This window comes from Piliocolobus tephrosceles, chromosome 2 (genome assembly GCF_002776525.5).
Source record: "Piliocolobus tephrosceles isolate RC106 chromosome 2, ASM277652v3, whole genome shotgun sequence".
Classification (NCBI taxonomy): Eukaryota; Metazoa; Chordata; class Mammalia; order Primates; family Cercopithecidae; genus Piliocolobus; species Piliocolobus tephrosceles.
Genome location: NC_045435.1, coordinates 42,395,452 through 42,414,714, shown reverse-complemented (window position 1 = coordinate 42,414,714; position 19,263 = coordinate 42,395,452). Strand labels below are relative to the sequence as shown.

The 19,263-nt window shown below is 51.5% G+C and overlaps 2 protein-coding genes across 5 annotated transcripts in view; both read left to right on the top strand.

Annotated features, from left to right (window-relative positions):
• Positions 1-1,664, top strand: part of UROC1 (urocanate hydratase 1) — a 39,134-nt gene extending 37,470 nt beyond the window's left edge. The window contains exon 20 of one of the 2 annotated variants that reach the window (XM_026456398.1): positions 366-1,664. In XM_026456398.1, coding sequence (XP_026312183.1) covers positions 366-506 — 141 coding nt within the window. In that variant the 3' untranslated portion in view covers positions 507-1,664. The remainder of the gene's footprint in view (positions 1-365) is intronic. The other variant, XM_026456397.1, reaches the window with a different exon arrangement.
• Positions 1,665-7,674: 6,010 nt separating this feature from the next.
• Positions 7,675-19,263, top strand: part of ZXDC (ZXD family zinc finger C) — a 37,664-nt gene continuing 26,075 nt past the window's right edge. For 2 of the 3 annotated variants that reach the window (XR_002732255.3, XM_023215349.3), the window contains exons 1-5: positions 7,676-8,681; positions 11,254-11,406; positions 11,509-11,587; positions 12,821-12,951; positions 17,502-17,672. Coding sequence is in view for 2 of the 3 variants with exons in the window: in XM_023215349.3 (XP_023071117.1) it covers positions 7,769-8,681; positions 11,254-11,406; positions 11,509-11,587; positions 12,821-12,951; positions 17,502-17,672 (1,447 nt within the window). In the remaining variant the exon portion in view is untranslated. Of the gene's footprint in view, positions 8,682-11,253; positions 11,407-11,508; positions 11,588-12,820; positions 12,952-17,501; positions 17,673-19,263 lie in introns of all 3 variants that reach the window. The other variant, XM_023215340.2, reaches the window with a different exon arrangement.

Sequence of the window (19,263 nt, the reverse complement as noted above, 5' to 3'; positions counted from 1 at the left end):
GTGTCGCCCAGGGGAGACCAGGTGGAGGGAAGAAAGTGGACTGCAGGGAGATTGTGAAGGTAGGGCTCAGGTCAAGGCGGATTCTAGAGGGGAGGGAGGTGCTGCGGAGGACTCCGGAGGCGAGGCCATTCTCAGAGTCGGGGGAGCGGGACTAGGTGTGATAACGGCCAGTTTCAGATCCCAGAGGAGGGCCAGAGACAGGGATCCTAAGCTGGGGGTAGAGATGGGACAGACACAAAAGGGCAGCTGGCCCCATGGACAGCCTCAGAGGTCCCGAAGCAAAGAGGCCCCAAGTGTGGGAGCCAGGACACACGTGGGGAGCCCAGGTATGTTGACATGGACTGCTCTCCCCCTCCTTGCTCCAGGTGGCCCGGCGTTGCTGGTCAGGGAACCAGAAGGCCTATGAGATCATCTGCCAGACCATGCAGGAGAACAGCAGCTTGGTGGTGACACTGCCCCACGAGGTGGAGGACGAGCGGGTGCTCCAGCAGGCCCTGCAGCTCTGAGGGAGCCAAGAGTCGCGGCCCCTGCCTCCCTTCCTCCCTGGCGATCCTCACCTGCCCAGCCATGGCACACACCATTCCTGCACACCCGCACCACCTGCACTTCTCGCACGTGGCCTTTATGGTGCCCTGCGCAGGGTGCCACCACAGCCTCATTTTACAGACAGCCCGCTGAGGCCCAGAGACGTGCAGCCCTCTGTCCATGACCATGCCACTTGCCTGGGAGCCCTGAAGGGTGTCAAAGTCCATTTAGGGCCGAGTCCCAAGCCTGCCTGGGGGCCCTGCGGTGAACACTGGCCAAGCTATCTCCAGCTGGGATGATCACACCCTCTGCCTCCTGGCCACCTGCCAGCCTCCATGCAACTCTGTCTGTCTGCTGCCCATCTGCTGTCTGTGCAAACACTTTCTGGACCCTTGGCATGCTGGGCTGCTGGCCTGGAGGAGTTCAGGAAGGATAGACGGGGAAATAAAGGGTTCAACAGAGCTGTGTGCTGCATTGTGGGCTGGTGGACGGGCAGGCCAGGTCTGCCCTAAGGATAAATGATCACTTACTGGGAAAGAAATGAGAGAGCAGGGGCACTCCCTGAGGCCGGCACAGCCTAAGGGATACAGCAAAGGAGACTTCAGGAAGAGTGTTGGCCCCTGAGGCTGGAGTCTGGCACCCCTCCCCCAATCCCATAACCCAGCAATGGATGGGTCCAGAGTCTCGTGAGAGGTCATTGGGATGGGGGAGGTGGCCTCTGTCAGAGCCATGGCTCATGAATCTCATTCCCTTAGCTGGGCGTGCAGCAGATGAACAGATAACTCATCCTAAACAGAGAAATGAGAAAGAGCCTGTGGGGTGGGCCTCTGAGGGCCACAGAAAACCAGACACCCCACATGTCTGTGGACTGGAGAGGGGCAGGCCAGCCGGGTTCTTGGTCCCCACTCTCCCTGCACTCCGTGTCTCCTCCCCAGTAGCCATTCTCCCCTTTCCCTTGTGAAGAAAAGCCTCGTTTTGTGTCGGCAGCAATATAGGGCAAAAAACCCGCCTGATTCTCCAGCCTTCCTTGCTGTTAGGAGGGACTGTTGGCCTAGTCCTGGCCCATGAGATGACGGCGGGGTCTGTGGGGCAGGCCTTCTTGAGAGCCATCATTTTTCTAATAAAATGGACAGATCCAGTGGGGTTGCTTTTTGCCTTCACCCCTTCCTCCTGCCAGAACCAAGACGTGGGGCCTGGAAACACAGCAACCAGGTTGGTCAGCTAGGGCGGCTGCCACATAACGTCTGGCACTGGGGCCCAAACAACAGAAATGAAACACATTTGCAGGCTGGAAGCCCAAGATCAGGTGCCACGGGAGTGATTCCTGGTGAGGCCAGCTTCTCGCTGCATCCTTCCATGGTAGAGACAGAGAGGAGAGAGTGTTACAGAGAGAGGCAGAGACAGAAAGCCAGAGACAGAGTCACTGAGAGAGACAGAGAGAGAGAGAGAAACTGACAGAGAGAGAGATACAGAGAGGAAGAGACAGAGAAAGAGAGAAAGACAGAGAGAGATAGAGAGAGAGATAGGACAGACTGTGTAGGGATGCATCATGTGTCCCCACATCTCCATGGAAGACCCTGCTGCATGGATCTGTGCGCACATCTTAAGAGCAGGCCGCAGGGCGCTGGCATCACCCTTTCCCCATCCAGCACCTTCCCTCTTGAAGGACAGGCAGGGCTCTGGTGGCTTCCAGCCACACCCCAGGCCCCCTCTGGGCTCCATACCAAGCCATGCCAGGGAGCAAGCTACTTCCCTGGGCCCCTGCATGCCAACCTGCTGTCGGCTGCTGCAAAGGGAAGTGACAGCTGACTCCCACGGGGCTCACAGCGGAATTGGGGTAGTTGGCCACAGCTGCAGTCGCCATAGACGGAACAGTGTGGCTTCTGATGTGCCTAGTACCATCTTGTTTTTCAGAAGGCTGTATAGTCCAGTTAGAAATGTTTTCGTCAAAATGATTAAAAGAGAAACCAATTGGCCATGATGAGTGTAGGGTTCAGTTGCCTTAACAGTTGGTGGTGAGAAAGGCTCAGGCCCTGTAGTGCAGCCTTAGGGTCCTCTCCCTGGGCAGCCCCTGCTCCCTGCAAACCCAGGGTCCCTGGGAACTGTATGCTTTCCTTGCTGGCAAGCCCAGGTCAGGGAGGGAGGACCCGGCTGAGTGGTGCACTCTCCCGTTCCAGTTTTCCCAGAGTAGACAACCACACAGGGGCCTGTGGGCCGGACTTGATCTGCAGTTATGTTTTATTTTATTTTATTTTATTTTTTTGAGATGGAGTCTCGCTCTGTCGCCCAGGCTGGAGTGCAGTGGCCGGATCTCAGCTCACTCCAAGCTCCGCCTCCCGGGTTTACGCCATTCTCCTGCCTCAGCCTCCCGAGTAGCTGGGACTACAGGCGCCTGCCACCTCGCCTGGCCAGTTTTTTGTATTTTTTAGTAGAGACGGGGTTTCACCATGTTAGCCAGGATGGTCTCGATCTCCTGACCTCGTGATCCGCCCGTCTCGGCCTCCCAAAGTGCTGGGATATGTTTTATTTTTATATATTTTAGAAACTGGGTCTTGTTCTGTCACCTAGGCTGGAGTGCAGTGGTGCAATCATGGCTCATTGTAGCCTTGAACTCCTGGGCTGAAGCGATCCTCCTGCCTCAGCCTCCCAAGTAGCTGGGACCACAGGAACACAGCACCACACTGAGACTGCAGTTGTGTTTTGTTTGGTCTGTCCTGTTTTAAAAAAACTTGACTTTGTCACCAATGTTTACAAATTGGGAGAAATCCAGAGCTTGTTTTTTGAAAATCAAGATGTAAGGTGACACCATGCTCTCACTACCTCTGTGGCAGCGATCTGCTTGGGGCCCCTCTGGGCTGGCCTAGCTCTCTACACTTGGCCACAGTCCCTTCCAATCCCTACAGACCCCACGGTGAGACGGAGTGTGCATGCTGTTTGTCCCTTGGCATGAGCTTCTGTGTTTCCTGTGCCCATCTGTCTCCCACATTTGTGTGACTTGTATGACCTCTGCTGGGATTTGAACTTGTGACCTTTGACAAAGAGATGCTCTTTTGCTCTCCATGAACCCCATCCCCACTCCCATCAAAATCTGGGAATCGTGGACACTTCTGTTAGCAATCTCAAGATCCACGTGATGACTTTTAGCCCAAAAGAGGTGCTGGACATCCAGTGATACCTGGGTTCATGGGATTTCTCCCCAGACACAAATAAATCTGAGCATGCATGCGTGTGTCATCTGTGTCCCTTCCCCTGGCTTCTCCAAAATCCTTTCCACACAGCCTGGAGAGTGCAGGTCCGAGTGGCCGAGCCACAAGCTCTGTGGTCCTTGTAATTTGGGGGACTCCTTTGAGACTACGAAGTTCAAGTCTCTGCCTGAGTCCCACTGAATGACAACGTTGAGCTGACTCGAGCCCACCCGGTGAAGTGGTGCGTCTGACCCTCACCAGAAGTCCTGTTGCTCCTTTCAGGGTGTCTCAGCAGAGGGCATTAGAAACAACCGAGTATCAGATTTGAGCTTTGGTTGGGTGGGGGAGTCTTAGGAAGCGGGGGTTTGCTCTGGATTGGCTCTTACCAGAAATCAAGTCAACACCATGACTAGGTTTCTGACTAAATCCTATATATAGAGAGGGGGGCACACAGACACACAGGCTGTCAGGGGTACAAAAGCGGCAGTCGCTCACGTTAGCTGAGAGAGGGGGTGCTGGGTGTCTTGTAAATGACACAGCAATTGTGCCATTTACCTGAGTGGAGACACATCATGACATGGCCTTGCTTTGTCTCATGTCATTGTGTCTCAGTGACCTTGGCCTAGGTTGGTTTTCTGCGTGATGGTTCAAGTCTTACAGAATAGAGTGGCCCAGCTTTAGCACCGACCAGTTTCTGGATGGCAGGGGCTGCCCTTTTTCTTTCTCAGTCCTCTTCATTTTACAGATGAGGAAACTGAGGCACAGAGAAGTTGTGATAGTTTAAAGATGGCTGCAAATTATTTCCAGCACCTCTCATTGAGAGGTGGAGTACAAATTCCCCTTGCCTGGGTCTGCAGTGTCTTATGACTTACTTTGATCACGAGAATGTGGCATAATCAATGCTGTGCAACTTCTGGGTCTGGGTCCTAAGAGAGGGCTGCTGGAGTTCTAGCAACATACCCTCCGAGAGGCCAGCTGCCATGCTGGGGTGCCTGGTGAGCTGTGTGAAAGACCAGGACAGCAGCAGCCTCCAGACCCTGCCTTACAGCAGTGACGGACCTAGTGGCGGTCTGCACTGTCCAGTGTGGTAACTGCAGGCTGTACACAGTGTGTTCAGTATTTGACACAGAGAGGAACTGAACTCTAAAATTTGGTTTTTTAATCCATGTAAATCAAATTTGATTATATTTAATATAAATGTAAAGTAAGGAATCTCTTAATGAGCACTTAATGAATACTTTCTGAGAAATGCATTCATAGACGATTCCATCATCGTATGCATGTCATAGAGTATCCTTTCACAAACCTAGATGGCACAGCCTACTACACACCTAGGCTACGTGGGATAGCCTACTGCTCCTAGGCTATATACCTGCACAGCATGGTACCATGCTAAATACGCCAGGTAACTGTAACACAACAGTAAGTGTTGTGTCTCTAAACATAGATATAGAAAAGGTACAGTAAAAATAAGCTATTAACATAAAATATAAAGAAATGGTACACCCGTATAGGGCACTTACCATGAAAGGAGCTTGTAGGACTGGGAAGTGCTCTGAGTGAGTCAGTGAGTGAGTGGTGAGTGAATGTGAAGGCCTCGGGCATGACTGCACTACTGTAGACTTTATAGACACCGGACACTTAGGCTACACTAAATTTATTTTAAAATATTTCTTTTTCTTCAGGTTGGGCATGATGGCATATGCCTGTAGTCCAGTTAATTGGGAGGCTGACCTGGAAGGACCGCTTGAGGCCAATTGGAGGCTGAGTTATGACTGCACCTGTGAAGAGCCACCACACTTCAGCCTCAGCAACATAGGGATGGACTTGCTGGCTCATGTGGAGACGATGTTTAGCTTTCTGCAGAACTGCCAAACTGTTTTCCACACCGCACCATTATACATTCCCACCAGCAATATGTGAGGGTTCCAATTTTTCTACATCCTGTTTTTTAAAAAATGACCGCTATTTTAGCAGGTGTGAAGTTGTATCTCACTGTGTTCCGATCTGCATTTCCCTAATGATTCATGATGTTGAGTCTCTTTTTATTTGCTTATTGGCTGTTTGTATTATCTTCTTTGGAGAAATATGTCTATTCAAACCTTTGCCTTTTAAAAAAGTGGACTGTTTGTCTTCTTGTTGAGTTAAAAGAGTTCTTTATATATTCCAGATAGTAGATCCTTATCAGATACACGATTTGCACACTCTTCTCCCATTCTGAGTTGTCTTTTCACTGTTTTATTGGTGTCCTTTTACCTGAGTAAGTTTTTAATTTTGATGAAGTCCAAGTTATCTATTTTTCTTTCTTTTGCTTTCAATATTATATATAAGAAACTATTCCCTAATACAGGGTCACATAGATTTACACCTATTCTTCTTCAAATAGTTTTATGCTTTACATGTAGGCTTTTGTTCTATTTTGAGTTAATTTTTGCCTCTGATGAGAGATACAGGTCCAAATTTGTTCTTTTGCATGTGGAGATCCAGTTGTCCCAGTGCCGCCATTGTTGAAATGACTATTCTTTCCTCCACTGAATGGTCTAGGAACAATATGCTTTCGGCATAAACTGATATATATAATGGATGTATCCTATTCTTTTTAATATTATAATTTGTGTTACTTCTAAAAAATACTCTTAATAATAAAGCATTCATGTATTTAATAAATATGCATCAAGAGTCTTTCTGGGCACACACCGTGAATAGGACACAGTTCCTGGGCTCCAGCAGACTACATTCCAGAGGGGGAGAGACAGTGAAGGAGCAGGGAAGGAACACACAAAACAACGGGTGATGAGAGCTCTAAGAGCAAACAGATAAGACAGAGGTGGGAATACGGGACTGGGTAAACATGTGCTTTGGATCAGAAGGGCCGCAGAGTCCTCCCGGAGGAATCAGAATCAGCTGCGCCAAGTCTCTGAGGCTGGAACCAGCTTGGCCTGCTGGATGAACTGGGAAAAAGAGGTGGGGTGCCGGGGAAGAGTGGGGGGCAGCGGGAGAGTGGCGGGAAGGGAGGGAAACAGGTCGGGGAGGGTAGACTAGCAAGGCCATACGCGCCTTCGGGATGGGGGTGAGAATAATTTGATGTGCAATTTTTAGATCATAAAACCGTGCCCCGTGGATGGGAGCGAGTGGAGCGGAGGGAGACCGATGACCAGCTAGTAGTTATTTTTCAAGTACCCAGGAATGAAGTGCGGGTTTGGATCTGAGTGGCGGTGAGGTGGAAGTGGAGGAGTCCAGATTGAATGTGGAAGGTGCACGGTGAGGTGGGAGAGGGCGAGGAACGGAAACAGTAAGTAATTCAGCTGTTGCCGAGTGAGGTTGTGTCAAGTTTAGTAGGAAATACAGTTGGAAATATAGACAGGGGCCCTACCTATCAGGGAGGCCCCGTGTGCCCAGCAAGGACCTGGGCCAAAGCAAACGAGGTCTGTGCGCCAGCGGCGGCGGGCGGGCTTGCACTTAAATGAGTTGGGGGTAGGCCTCCAGCCTGTTGGACAGGTTCGAATCCTGAATCTGCCGGCTGCCAACTGTGTGTGTGACTCGAGCTCTCCGTGCCTGTTTCCTCACCCCTGGGTGACCGCGCACGCTTAATCAGCTCAGACAGGCACAGCCCCTGGGACGCGGTCAGTGCTTACGAGAGGCTGCTTGTTAAGTGTCTGAAATATTAATATGACTCGAAGTCAGACAAGCCTCGACTTCTAAACCAGCGGGAACTAGAGGGAAGCGCTTAGCTTTCGGAGCCTCATCCAGTCCCCGGCGATCCCGCGCCCCGCCCTCCGCCCTCTTCAGTGCCGGCGCTCCGCCCCCCGACCCCGCGCCCCGCCCTAGTCGGTCCCGGCGCCCCGCCCCGCCTCTGGCGCCCCGCAGCCCCGCCCCACGTCACGTCGGCCCAGCAGGCCTCGCGCATCGCCCGGCAGCGTCCGCGCACGCGCGGTTCCGAGCCGGACTCTACGCCGGGTCTTGGCGCGGATCGCGTCCCGGGGCGGTGCACGCACACCTGGGCGGGGCGCGGGCCGCGCTGCGTCCGAAGCGGCTCCGACGCCGTCGCTGGGCCCAAGATGGACCTCCCGGCGCTGCTCCCCGCCCCGACCGCGCGCGGAGGGCAACATGGCGGTGGCCCCGGCCCGCTCCGCCGAGCCCCAGCGCCGCTCGGCCCGAGCCCCGCGCGCCGCCGCCTGCTATTGGTGCGGGGCCCCGAAGATGGCGGGCCCGGGGCGCGGCCCGGGGAGGCCTCCGGGCCGAGCCCGCCGCCCGCCGAGGACGACAGCGACGGCGACTCGTTCTTGGTGCTGCTGGAAGTGCCGCACGGCGCCGCCGCCGCCGCCGCCGAGGCTGCCGGATCACAGGAGGCCGAGCCTGGCTCCCGTGCCAACCCGGCTAGCCGCCCGGAGCAGGGCCCCAGCGGCCCAGCCGCCGCCCCCGGCCCTGGCGTACCCCCGGCGGGCGCCGTCACCATCAGCAGCCAGGATCTGCTGGTGCGCCTCGACCGCGGCGTCCTCGCGCTGTCTGCGCCGCCCGGTCCCGCAAGTGCGGGCCCCGCCGCGCCCCGTCGCGCGCCCCAGGCCTCCGGCCCCAGCACGCCCAGCTACCGCTGCCCTGAGCCGCAGTGCGCGCTGGCTTTCGCCAAAAAGCACCAGCTCAAGGTGCACCTGCTCACGCACGGCGGCGGTCAGGGCCGGCGGCCCTTCAAGTGCCCGCTGGAGGGCTGCGGCTGGGCCTTCACAACGTCCTACAAGCTCAAGCGGCACCTGCAGTCGCACGACAAGCTGCGGCCCTTCGGCTGTCCGGTGGGCGGCTGTGGCAAGAAGTTCACTACTGTCTATAACCTCAAGGCGCACATGAAGGGCCACGAGCAGGAGAGCCTGTTTAAGTGCGAGGTGTGCGCCGAGCGCTTCCCCACGCACGCCAAGCTCAGCTCCCACCAGCGCAGCCACTTCGAGCCCGAGCGCCCTTACAAGTGTGACTTTCCCGGTAACCGCGCGCTCGGGGGCGGGCGGGCTGCGCGGTGTTGCAGGCAGGCCCGGGGTGCCACGTCCGCCCCACAGAGGGGCCTGCCAGACCTTAGCAAGCCGGGGACGCAGGCTCTTCGGGATTTGTGTTCTAGCTCCTTCCATGTCATTCGATTTGAGATCTTGGCCCTGCCTTGCCGCAGGGATTTCGATGGCAGGTAGCGCAGATCACCACAGCTGCGCTTCCCAAAGGTGGCGGCAACAGATATCCTTAACCTGCTTGCGCTTGATGAAAGCGGCAGCGCATCTTCACAGAGTGGCACGGAGCTGTGTGTCAGGTCTTTATTTTCCTCAGTCTCGTCATTTATTTACGGGGTGCACGCTCCGTGCTGGAGGAGCGGAGATGAATGTGGCCAGATACAGGACCTTAACACGCTGGGAGAATAGCCACAGGTGTGCGCACATCCTGGCTTTTTTGCCTTTTATACTTTTATTTCCGTTGAACCTCACAGTTTTGTGAAGTTTTAAAAAGTAGCCGTCTGTGAAGGTTAAAAACTCAACTCATTTTACACATGAAGAAACAGAGGCCGAGCCTCGTGGATAAAGTCCACTGCTGGTGGCCGGGCGCGGTGGCTCACGCCTGTAATCCCAGCACTTTGGGAGGCCGAGGAGGGCGGATCACAAGGTCAGGAGATCGAGACCATCCTGGCCAACACGGTGAAACCCCGTCTCTATTAAAAGTACAAAAAATTAGCCGGGCGTGGTGGCAGGCACCTGTAGTCCCAGCTACTCGGGAGGCTGAGGCAGGAGAATGGCACGAACCCCAGAGACGAAGCTTGCAGTGAGCCTAGATCGCGCCACTGCCCTCCAGCCTGGGCGACAGAGCGAGATTCCATCTCAAAAACAAAAACAAAGTCCACTGCTGGTTATTTCTCCGCTGTCTCCACTGTGTGGACCTGCAGTTGTAGGGAATGTAGGACTCCAACACAGTTAATTCTTCACCAGGATGGGCAGCTTTCCCTGCTTTCACAGGGACAGGGTTCCTCCAGAAGGGCAAGAGAGGATTCCTGCCTGGAAAGGCAGAAGAATGGGGTCGGCTGGATGGCAGAGCTCGGGTGGGGATTGTGGGCTGTGGTGAGGGCCCAGGAGGAAGGACCAGTCGTTCAAACCGAAACTGGAATGTGTGCCTAGCATGCCCTTAACCTGTATATGGACACGGCTCTCCTTATAATGTTTTCAAACAAGAATTTTGAAAGGATGAGATGATAATTATGAACGGGTTGTTTTATTTTTTCTCTCGCATATGCCTGTGGACTGTCTTGCGCATTCCTCTTCAGAGAGAATGTGGCTTGAGGCCACTAGCTCAAAGCCTTTTTTAGTCATACATTCTTGGGAATCTGATGGTGGCTGTAGACCCTCTCCCTGCTAAAAGTTTCATTCTGTGTATGATGCTAGGAAGGTTAGGGATCCTGCCTGCTTCCAGGCATGAGGTCCCTTCAGGGTTTCGTGTTGGCTGATCCATGAGGCTTCTTGTGTTGAGATGAGATTAGATGGTTAAAAGCAGGAGCAGTACCAGTGAAGCATCATCATAGGGCCTAGACCTGAATTTCCTGAGGGCCTGAGCCAGGGAGTGGGAATGATGAGGGTCTCTAGCAGGTGAGATTGCAGAGGGAGAACCAAATGGTGTAATTATCTATGGGGTTGTGGGGGGTTCTTGGGGGTATTTGGGGACCAGATTGAGGCCAAAGATCAGCATTCCCTGGTTAGATGTTGCTGGGGAAAGTAGGGTTCCTTGGGTTGGTTGATACTTTTGGACAGTGCTATGCCATGTACATCTGTGTGGCAGTTCACAGGCATGATGGTATCTTGTTAAAGTCTCCAAGAAGAGCTGCGGCAAAGACCCCTGTTAAACATCCTGCAGCCTCATATTTTCCACCCTGTTGGAGCCCTGAATGTTTCTGCTGGAGGAGAAGCATTGCTGTGGAATTGTTAAGGCTTGGCTGCTTTGGCCGAGGGTTAGGATGGAGGTGAAGATTACAAAGCAGAGAACCTAAGGAAATGGCAAAAGGAAAAAGAAGCCAAATAGCAAGGGACAGGGCTGGCAATTAGAGGGTGTCAGGGAGGAAATTTGGATGTGTAGAGGATGCAGCATCACCCTCAAGGGGTGAAAAATCCTGGCCAGTAGGATGATTTGTAACCTTTCAAAGATCAACCCTGCCAGACAAAATCTTGTTCCTTAGTATTTGATTTCTCTCATGGGGTTCTTAGGTCTCAGCCTATGTTCAGGATCAGTGCTCTGGAACTGGCCAGTAGATGGCTTTGAACGGAGGACTTTCTCTTTATCAGCTGTTCCATCTCCAAGTCGTGTTGCAGCAGGTGGCCAGCGTGTGCCTATTGGCTGCCATTAGCTGCCTTCTTGTGGTGATCACAAAGCCAACAAGCATTAATGGTCATCCCTTTTTAGAGAGTGCTTCTGAGTCATGTTTTTCCTTGTCTGCTTCAGGGTGAACAGTGTCCGGTGGGTGTGACTAGCATTAGCTATGTTGTATAATTTTTGCCACGCTTTGAGCAGGGTTTTTGTTTTCCTTGTTCAGGCTGTGAGAAGACATTTATCACAGTGAGTGCCCTGTTTTCCCATAACCGAGCCCACTTCAGGGAACAAGAGCTCTTTTCCTGCTCCTTTCCTGGGTGCAGCAAGCAGTATGATAAAGCCTGTCGGCTGAAAATTCACCTGCGGAGCCATACAGGTAATGAGCTAGGGAACGCGAAGCATTTGGACCCAAGATTTGTCTTCGTCGTAGCTGTTGGAGTTGTAAATTTTATGCTGTGTAATTGTTTTCTTTCATAAGGTGAAAGACCATTTATTTGTGACTCTGACAGTTGTGGCTGGACCTTCACCAGCATGTCCAAACTTCTAAGGCACAGAAGGTAATCCTTACATTTTGGTTTGCGTTATCAGCTTTGAAAATGAGTGATTTGTCAGCAGCAGAAACTAACGAATGATATATCTGTAGACGTTTATTAAGTTGTAAAAATAGCTCAGTGTTGATAATTTGGAAAACTCAGAAAACTGTAAAAAGAAAATTGCTGAGAATCTCATCACCTGAAAACACTTTTTTCTGTGTATAATTTTTTTTTTTTTTTTGAGACGGAGTCTTGCTCTGTCGCCCAGGCTGGAGTGCAGTGGCGCGATCTCGGCTCACTGCAAGCTCTGCCTCCCGGGTTCACGCCATTCTCCTGCCTCAGCCTCCCGAGTAGCTGGGACTACAGGCGCCCGCCACCACGCCCGGCCAATTTTTTTTGTATTTTTAGTAGAGACGGAGTTTCACAGTGTTAACCAGGTTGGTCTCCATCTCCTGACCTCGTGATCCACCCACCTTGGCCTCCCAAAGTGCTGGGATTACAGGCGTGAGCCACCGCACCCGGCCCTGTGTATACTTAAAAAAAAAAAACTCAATTGGCATACTCTGTTCTTTAAAAAAAAATTCCAGTTTTGTTTAACTTAATATCGTAGAATAAGCTTTCTTCATGTAATTACAAGTTTTCGTGGTGGTAATGACAACCCTGGAGACTGTCCAGGTGATGCTCAGCACTTTACATGTGTGTCTTCTATCTTCCCAACAACCTCAAAGCTAATGTTCTTATTCTCCCTGTTTTACAGTGAGACTTGGAGAGATTCGATGGTTTTTCTGTGCTTGCACAACTGGGCTCTGAGGACTTAATATAAAAATGTCACTTAGGAAAAGACACAGTCTTTACAAGTTGGCTTAAGAGAGCCTTAGCATTACAGCTGATGCTCTGTGCACATTTCTCATGGCCCTCCGTCGCTCGGAAAGCTTCTTGATCATGAGGGTTTCTAAACAATAGAAACACCTTCATCCATACATTAGGGACTCCACTGTTCTTAAATTGAAATAACATTAATTGTTCAATGTGTGACTCTGGGGTCTGCTTAGTCATTAAGGTAGAATTTTAACTATGGGGTAGCTAAATTGCAAATCTTCTCACATGGATTAAAGACAGAGTAAAGATTTTCTGAAATGTACTGATGATTTTTGTAAATGTAAAGTTTGTATTTTGGTATATTTTGTAGAATTTTAAACAAAGAATCACGGTGAGTTGTGTGAGGAATCCCAGCTCCTTTATTTTTCTGTCTGGCAGGAAACATGATGATGACCGGAGGTTTACCTGCCCTGTCGAAGGCTGTGGGAAGTCATTCACGAGAGCAGAGCATCTGAAAGGCCACAGCATAACCCACCTAGGCACAAAGCCATTCGAGTGTCCTGTGGAAGGTAGATTTTAAAACATTGCTTTGAGCAGTAAACTAAGTACCAGGCCAACATTTATCTTGTTAAGTTTCCATTGTTTGAAGGTAAATGTTAGCTGCTTAAAGACTGACTCAATATAAGTTGCGGCATTATGTTTAGTTACCTCATTGAGTTAATTGTACTATTTTGGGAGTAGTGACTTGAGAACCAGACACGGTTTGACTCATGGCCCTGATCCTCACTAGATCTGTGGCTCTAGTTAAGTTACCTGTTTAATTTCGTGGTCGTGAGGATTAGGTGAAACGTGGAAAGTGCCTGTTTATCCATCTGGCATGGAGCTCGGACTCAGTAAATGGTAGGTACTTTTGAGATCACGTTTGAATGGTCACTCCAATCATTTTGTAATTGTATAGCAATAAAGCTAGACTGATTTTTTTTGTTTGTTTTGATTTTTGAGATAGAGTCTTGCTTTGTTGCCCAGGCTGTAGTGCAATGGCGCAATCTTGGCTCATTGCAACCTCTGCTTCCCAGGTTTAAGTGATTCTCATGCCTCAGCCTCCTGAGTAGCTAGGACTACAGGCGTGCGCCACCACGCTTGGCTGATTTTTATGTTTTTAATAGAGACAGGATTTCACCATGTTGGCCAGGCTGGTCTCAAACTCCTGACTTCAAGTGATCCACCCACTTTGGCCTCCCAAAGTTCTGGGATTACAGGTGTGAGCCACTGCACCCAACCTGACTTTTTAAAAGGGATGGTAGAGAGGTTTCTTCCTTTAAAATACTGAAGGCTTAGTTCATTTGCCAGAAATTGGCTGCATGACCTGTGCGTGCTGGCCCTACTCTAGTTCTGCAGGTGCACTGGGAGGCAGTGAGCCAGGGCATGTCGGATGGTCATGGATTCAAAGTCTGGCTCTACCGCTCCCTAAAGTGTGACCTCAGGCAAGCTGCTTCTCTGGGCCTTGGTTTCCTTATCTGGAAGAGAGAATATTAAAGACCCATTTAAAGCCGAGACTAGCTCTTAGAACATAGTGAACATATATACAAGTGAATGTATATACAGTTCCTCCTTCCGTCAGGGTTTCAGCTGGAGGTGCAGACAGGGGAACAGGTAACACATAGGGTGCTGCAGGGACACAGAGGGTTTCCCCAGACTGCTCTTCGGGGTGAGAATGGCCTCACAGTCAGCTGAAGAAGGGGAAAGAGCACCAGACACGTGCCTGTGGGTGTTGGGGGTGGAATGGCCTGGGAGAGCCTCTCAGGGCCAGGAGTGGCAGGCTTGAGTGCTTGGGTGAGCGTATGATGTGATCATGTTTGAGTTGTGGCTCAGTCTGACTTCAGGAAGGAAAGCAGCCAAGGGTATGGGGAGGTGGGATGGCCTGGATGGGGGTGTTAATGGTGGGAAAAGAGAAAGGGGCATCGATGGCAGAGGTGGGAGTTAGAAGTCACAATATACGGTGATAGATTTGGATTTTAGTTGAGGTCAGTGTCTCAGCTGAGTGGATTTGCAGGAAACAGAGTTTGGTTTGGACATGTTGTGTTTTTGGTACCTTTGTGCATCTAATGCACAAAGGGCAGGGGATGTGCCGCTGGCACTGGGGAGAGTAGACCAGGCAGGGAGCGAAACAGACAGCACCCAAGTCGTCATTTAAGCCACAAAAGTGGATGAAATTCTCAAGGAAGAGTATAAATGGAGGAGAGGCAGGGTAGTGTAGTTGATCAAAAACTTGAATTCTGGAGTCACACTGCCTGGATTCGAGTCCCAAGTCTGCCATGTAAGTAGCTCTGGGACCTTGGACAAACACTTGAAGCTCTTTGTGCCTCTTCCTCGTCTGTAAAGTGAATAAAACCTCCCAGGGTTGTTGGCGAAGGCTGGATTGGTTAGTAAGTTTAGAGCATATGGAAAACATCAGTATATATGTCAGTTTAGTGTTGTTATGATAGCTGTTAGATTTTCTTAAAAAGGACCTAGGACAGAGCCCTGGGGCTGCCCCCGATTCCAGTGGAGTGGCTGGGACAGGTACTGGCAGGACCAGCAAGAGCACAGAGGGGGTGGTGCTGAGGTGAGAGGGGATGTGTGGAAGTAGGGGTCACCTTGAGTGCTAGGGTGAGCCAGGACCAGGGAAGACATGCCTCAGTGCCACCTGCGGGGTCGTCTTGGTGTGTTGATGGATGAGGTTCCATGGAGTCACTCAGGCAGAGTCCTGCTCTGATGCCCTGAGAGGTGGCCTGAGTGGGAGACGGGGATGGTTTGTGCTGACACTTCCACCAGAGGTGACTGGGGAAAGGGGAAAGGTGGGAGTTGGCTGTGGAGGATGGGGCATTTATTTCTGTAGAACTCTGTTTCTTCCAGCAAGTCTAGGTGTTCTGCTGGGAGAGAAAGGGGGCATTCCCCATGTGGTGTGTGGACAGCATGTGGAGATGGAGTTGGAGCTAGTGGGAGGAGTCCAGAACCTCTTCTCAGCTGGACTGAGAGTTGATCATTCTTGGGGTTGGGCAATACTTGGGACTGATGACACCATTTTTTCCACTTTGGTAGATGTTTGAACTGTTGTATAATAAAAAGTAAAAGGCAAAACTACCTTTTTTTGGTAACAGGAGGAGGAGGAAAGGACAGGGCCACAGATCAGAAGTCTGTCTGAGGATAGGCACTGGGTGGCATCATGGCAGCCTCGGGGCTGTGTTTGCTGGGGCCTGTGTCTCGTGTGTTGCTGAGCCTCGTGCTTGCCTGGCCATCCACATGAGTGCCTCACTGTCCTCTGAATGCAGTTTGCAGACAGGTCTATCAGTAATGGCTGCTTCTGCCTCTCTCTGGTTGCAGCTTGGATTTGTAAAGAATGGACACAGATCTCAATATATGGGCAGAATTTGGAAAAGCCAGCAGTTAGTACACATGGAGAAATGATTACATTCCTGGTTGTTGCAGGAAATACAAACCAAAATGAAATATATTTTTGCCTATAGAATTAGCAAATACTTTAAAAAATGGAAACCCAGTGCTGGCAAGAGCGTGCAAGGGTCCTGTTGTAGCGTGGCCCTGCCATTGGGAAGGCATTTGACAGAAGATGTGCTTAGAGCCTCTGCTCTGTGACCTGTCTCTAGAAATCCGTGCTCAGGACCCCCAGCTGGGAAAGGGGGTTCCAGGGTACCCTGTGTACCATGGTGAGCAGGGCATGTGGAGGAAACTGTGCATTTGCAGGGCAAGCCTGGGCTATCGGACCATCTCCTGTGTTTCCCAGATGGTCTTTGATGAGCCTGACCTGGAAATGAGTTTGCAGCTTTAGAAAATGAAAAATGTAGTTGAAAACTACATTCATAGGCAGCCAAGGCCCTTACTCATCTGGCCGTATCCATCTTCATAGCCTCTTTCCTTAAAATATCCCTCCTCCAGGTGCTGGGCTCCAGCAGTACCGCCCCACTGTCCTGAAAAGGTGCCGCGAGTGCGTTGTGGCTTGCTCCACTTGCTTAGGTCCGTGCAGAGGCTCTGTAGGCAGGTATGGCTTTATTGGGCCCTCAGCACCCCTGAGAAGCAGGTGTCATTCCCGTTTCACAGAACAGAAAAAGGAGACCCACAAAGGATAAATAATTTGTCTAAGGCCACACTACTGATAAGAGGTTGAACTGGAACCCAGCCTGGGGTGCCTGCACTGCTGCCCTTCATGCCCCCATACCTTGGCTGGGCAGCTTCTGTGGCAGGAGCGCCATCTGCTTTGCTGCACAGTGGCCCAGTCACCTCAAATGCTGCATACTCCTGAGACTGCTTTTCTGCCTTCTCGGGAGGTGTGCGGTTTCCTCTGCTGCTCGCATGCTTCAGTGTTGGCACTGACTTACTGCCGTTTATTGAAGCAGCTGGCTATTCTACTTGCCCCTGCCGGGTCACAGGCCTCTGGCCGCCAAGAGCTCCACGTCTTCTCCCTGCACCTGTATGGGGCAGAGCGCCAGCGTAGTGGAAAGCCAGGGCACGGAGGGGAGGTGACTATAACTTTGAATGTGTCTTGTTTTTCCTCTGATGCCTGTGTGCAGCTCAGAGTCACAAGTGGATTGGGAGTGTAAGCAAGGAGATGCCAGCTCTGGGCTCCAGGACACCCGCTCAGTCTCCCTGGGCATCCAGTGTCTCAGTGGGAAAGTGAAAGGACTGACTTTGGTGATCTGTCGAGATAGTTTCCAGCTCTAAATGTCATCCTAGGTTTACATTTTTTATGGTAATAGCTTAATCGAGATGACTAGAATAAATTGTTTGCAACTGAATGTTTAAGCAGTTAATACTTAATTTGACTTAATCTTCCCAACATCTCCATGTAGTGGGTGAAGAAACAGGCACAGAGGTTGCTTAGACATAGCTGAGGTAGGACTTCAAATCTCCCTACATGTTTCACTGTATCTCTTGCTTTTTAAAAAGTTTGCTTTTGACTTGAATTGCTTGTGATGCCACTCCTAGAGATATTTGGTTTCTGTCCTTGCCAGTAGCCAGGGTGCAAAATGCAGGTCTGGTGGTTCTGATCTGATGAGGAAGTGTCACTTGTTCCTGGTTCCTTGGTGATCCTCAGGTTTCACACTCATTACTCTTTTTGTTCCAGGATGTTGCGCAAGGTTCTCCGCTCGTAGCAGTCTGTACATTCACTCTAAGAAACACGTGCAGGATGTGGGTGCTCCGAAAAGCCGTTGCCCGGTCTCTACCTGCAACAGACTGTTCACCTCCAAGCACAGCATGAAGGCGCACATGGTCAGACAGCACAGCCGGCGCCAAGGTCTGCACTTTCCACAGCCCCCGTGGGGAGCTGCTTCCCTGCAAGAAATGGGAATAGTGCCAGTGCCGTCTGTTCCTTCTTCACCTCTTGGAACGCGTCGGGCAGTGGGGTTGTGGCCATGGCTGCCAAGCCAAGTGGCCTCTTTTGCACTCTCTCTGCCACTTTCTTGCTTTTGACCCTCTAATCCCTCCCTTGTCTTTTGTTTTTTGAGACAGGGTCCCTCTGTCACCCAGGCTGGAGTGCAATGGTGTGATCATGGCTCACTGGAACCTCAGGGTCCTGCTCAAGTGATCCTTCCACCTCAGTCTCCAGAGTAGCTGAGCCCACAGGCATGCACCACCATGCCCAGCTAATTTTTGCATTTTTTATAGAGACGGGGTTTTACTATGTTGCTCAGGCTGGTTTTGAACTGCTGGGCTCAAGCAGTCCATCCACCTCAGCCTCCCAAAGTGCTGGAATTACAGGCATGAGCCACCATGCCTGGCCCCTCCCGTGTCTTTGAAATGCTTTCCTGGAAGAATCTTTCACTAATGCTTTCCTGGAAGAATCTTTCACTTTGTTGACTTTCCCTAGCGAATGTCCCCTAAGCCTGTGTCTCTCACTGGGACTTTTGTCCTGAATTCTGAACCTGCCCCTCTTGCGTTTCCGTTTGCCTCAGCTCTTCTCTTTCCAAGTAACAAAGGCCAGAGCACAGTTGTGTTTCAGGAGTGGACTGGGAGCAGTGAGGGCTGGAGAGGGCAGGGTTAGAGAGGAAAGTGATGGTGGCCCGGTGACCTGTGAGGGGAATGCTGAGTATGTGAGTGCCTGGTCATTGGGCAGCTTTGCAGCATGGGACTAGGAAACCTATCCCACTAGGCCTTCTCCACAGTCCAGGATGCAGAAGTGCCTGGCAGCTGTGGTGGTGGCCCCTCTGAGGAGCATGCGCATATGCCCTGCTCTCTGGGGCCTGGTGCGGTTATCGCTCCTCACTGGGCCTGGCTGATGGCATCCTAGCTAGCCCTAGAGTTACTTCTGCTGCTCAGTCTGTGGAAGCTGTGTGTGTCACCAACTGGGTCCTCCTGTGGACTGTGTGATTAGCAGCACCACAGCAGAGCACTGGCCTTGGGGCGCAGCTGTGTTACAGCTGCCGCATTGGCAGGGGACAGGCCTCCATGCCTCGCACAGAGTTTGATGAGGGGTTGGGCTCAGGGCAGGTCTGTGGCCTTTGCTTTCTTGTGATCCTATTTGGAAGTGGTCATGAAGCCCCTCCTTGGGATCTTGGACACTGATCTTTCACAGTTTACAGCAGTTGCCATTCAGCTTTATATTTAAATAAATTACCCTTCTTGCTTCAGTAGTGTCTTGAGGACAGGTAATGTGTGTGCCACCTGATTCATGTTGGAGGGTGTCATCTTTGCTCACAGAGGCCCACATGACCAGGCCCCCTTTCTCTGATGGCTCTGTGAGACTACATCACTCAGGCCTCTCCTCTGTTTGGCCGTTCCCTCTCATGGCACACTTGCCCTTTCCTGACCTGACCAATTCAGAAGTCAGCAGAAGCCCAGTGTTATACCAGATGCACTTTCCTTAAACTCTAGTGGGATGTGAGACC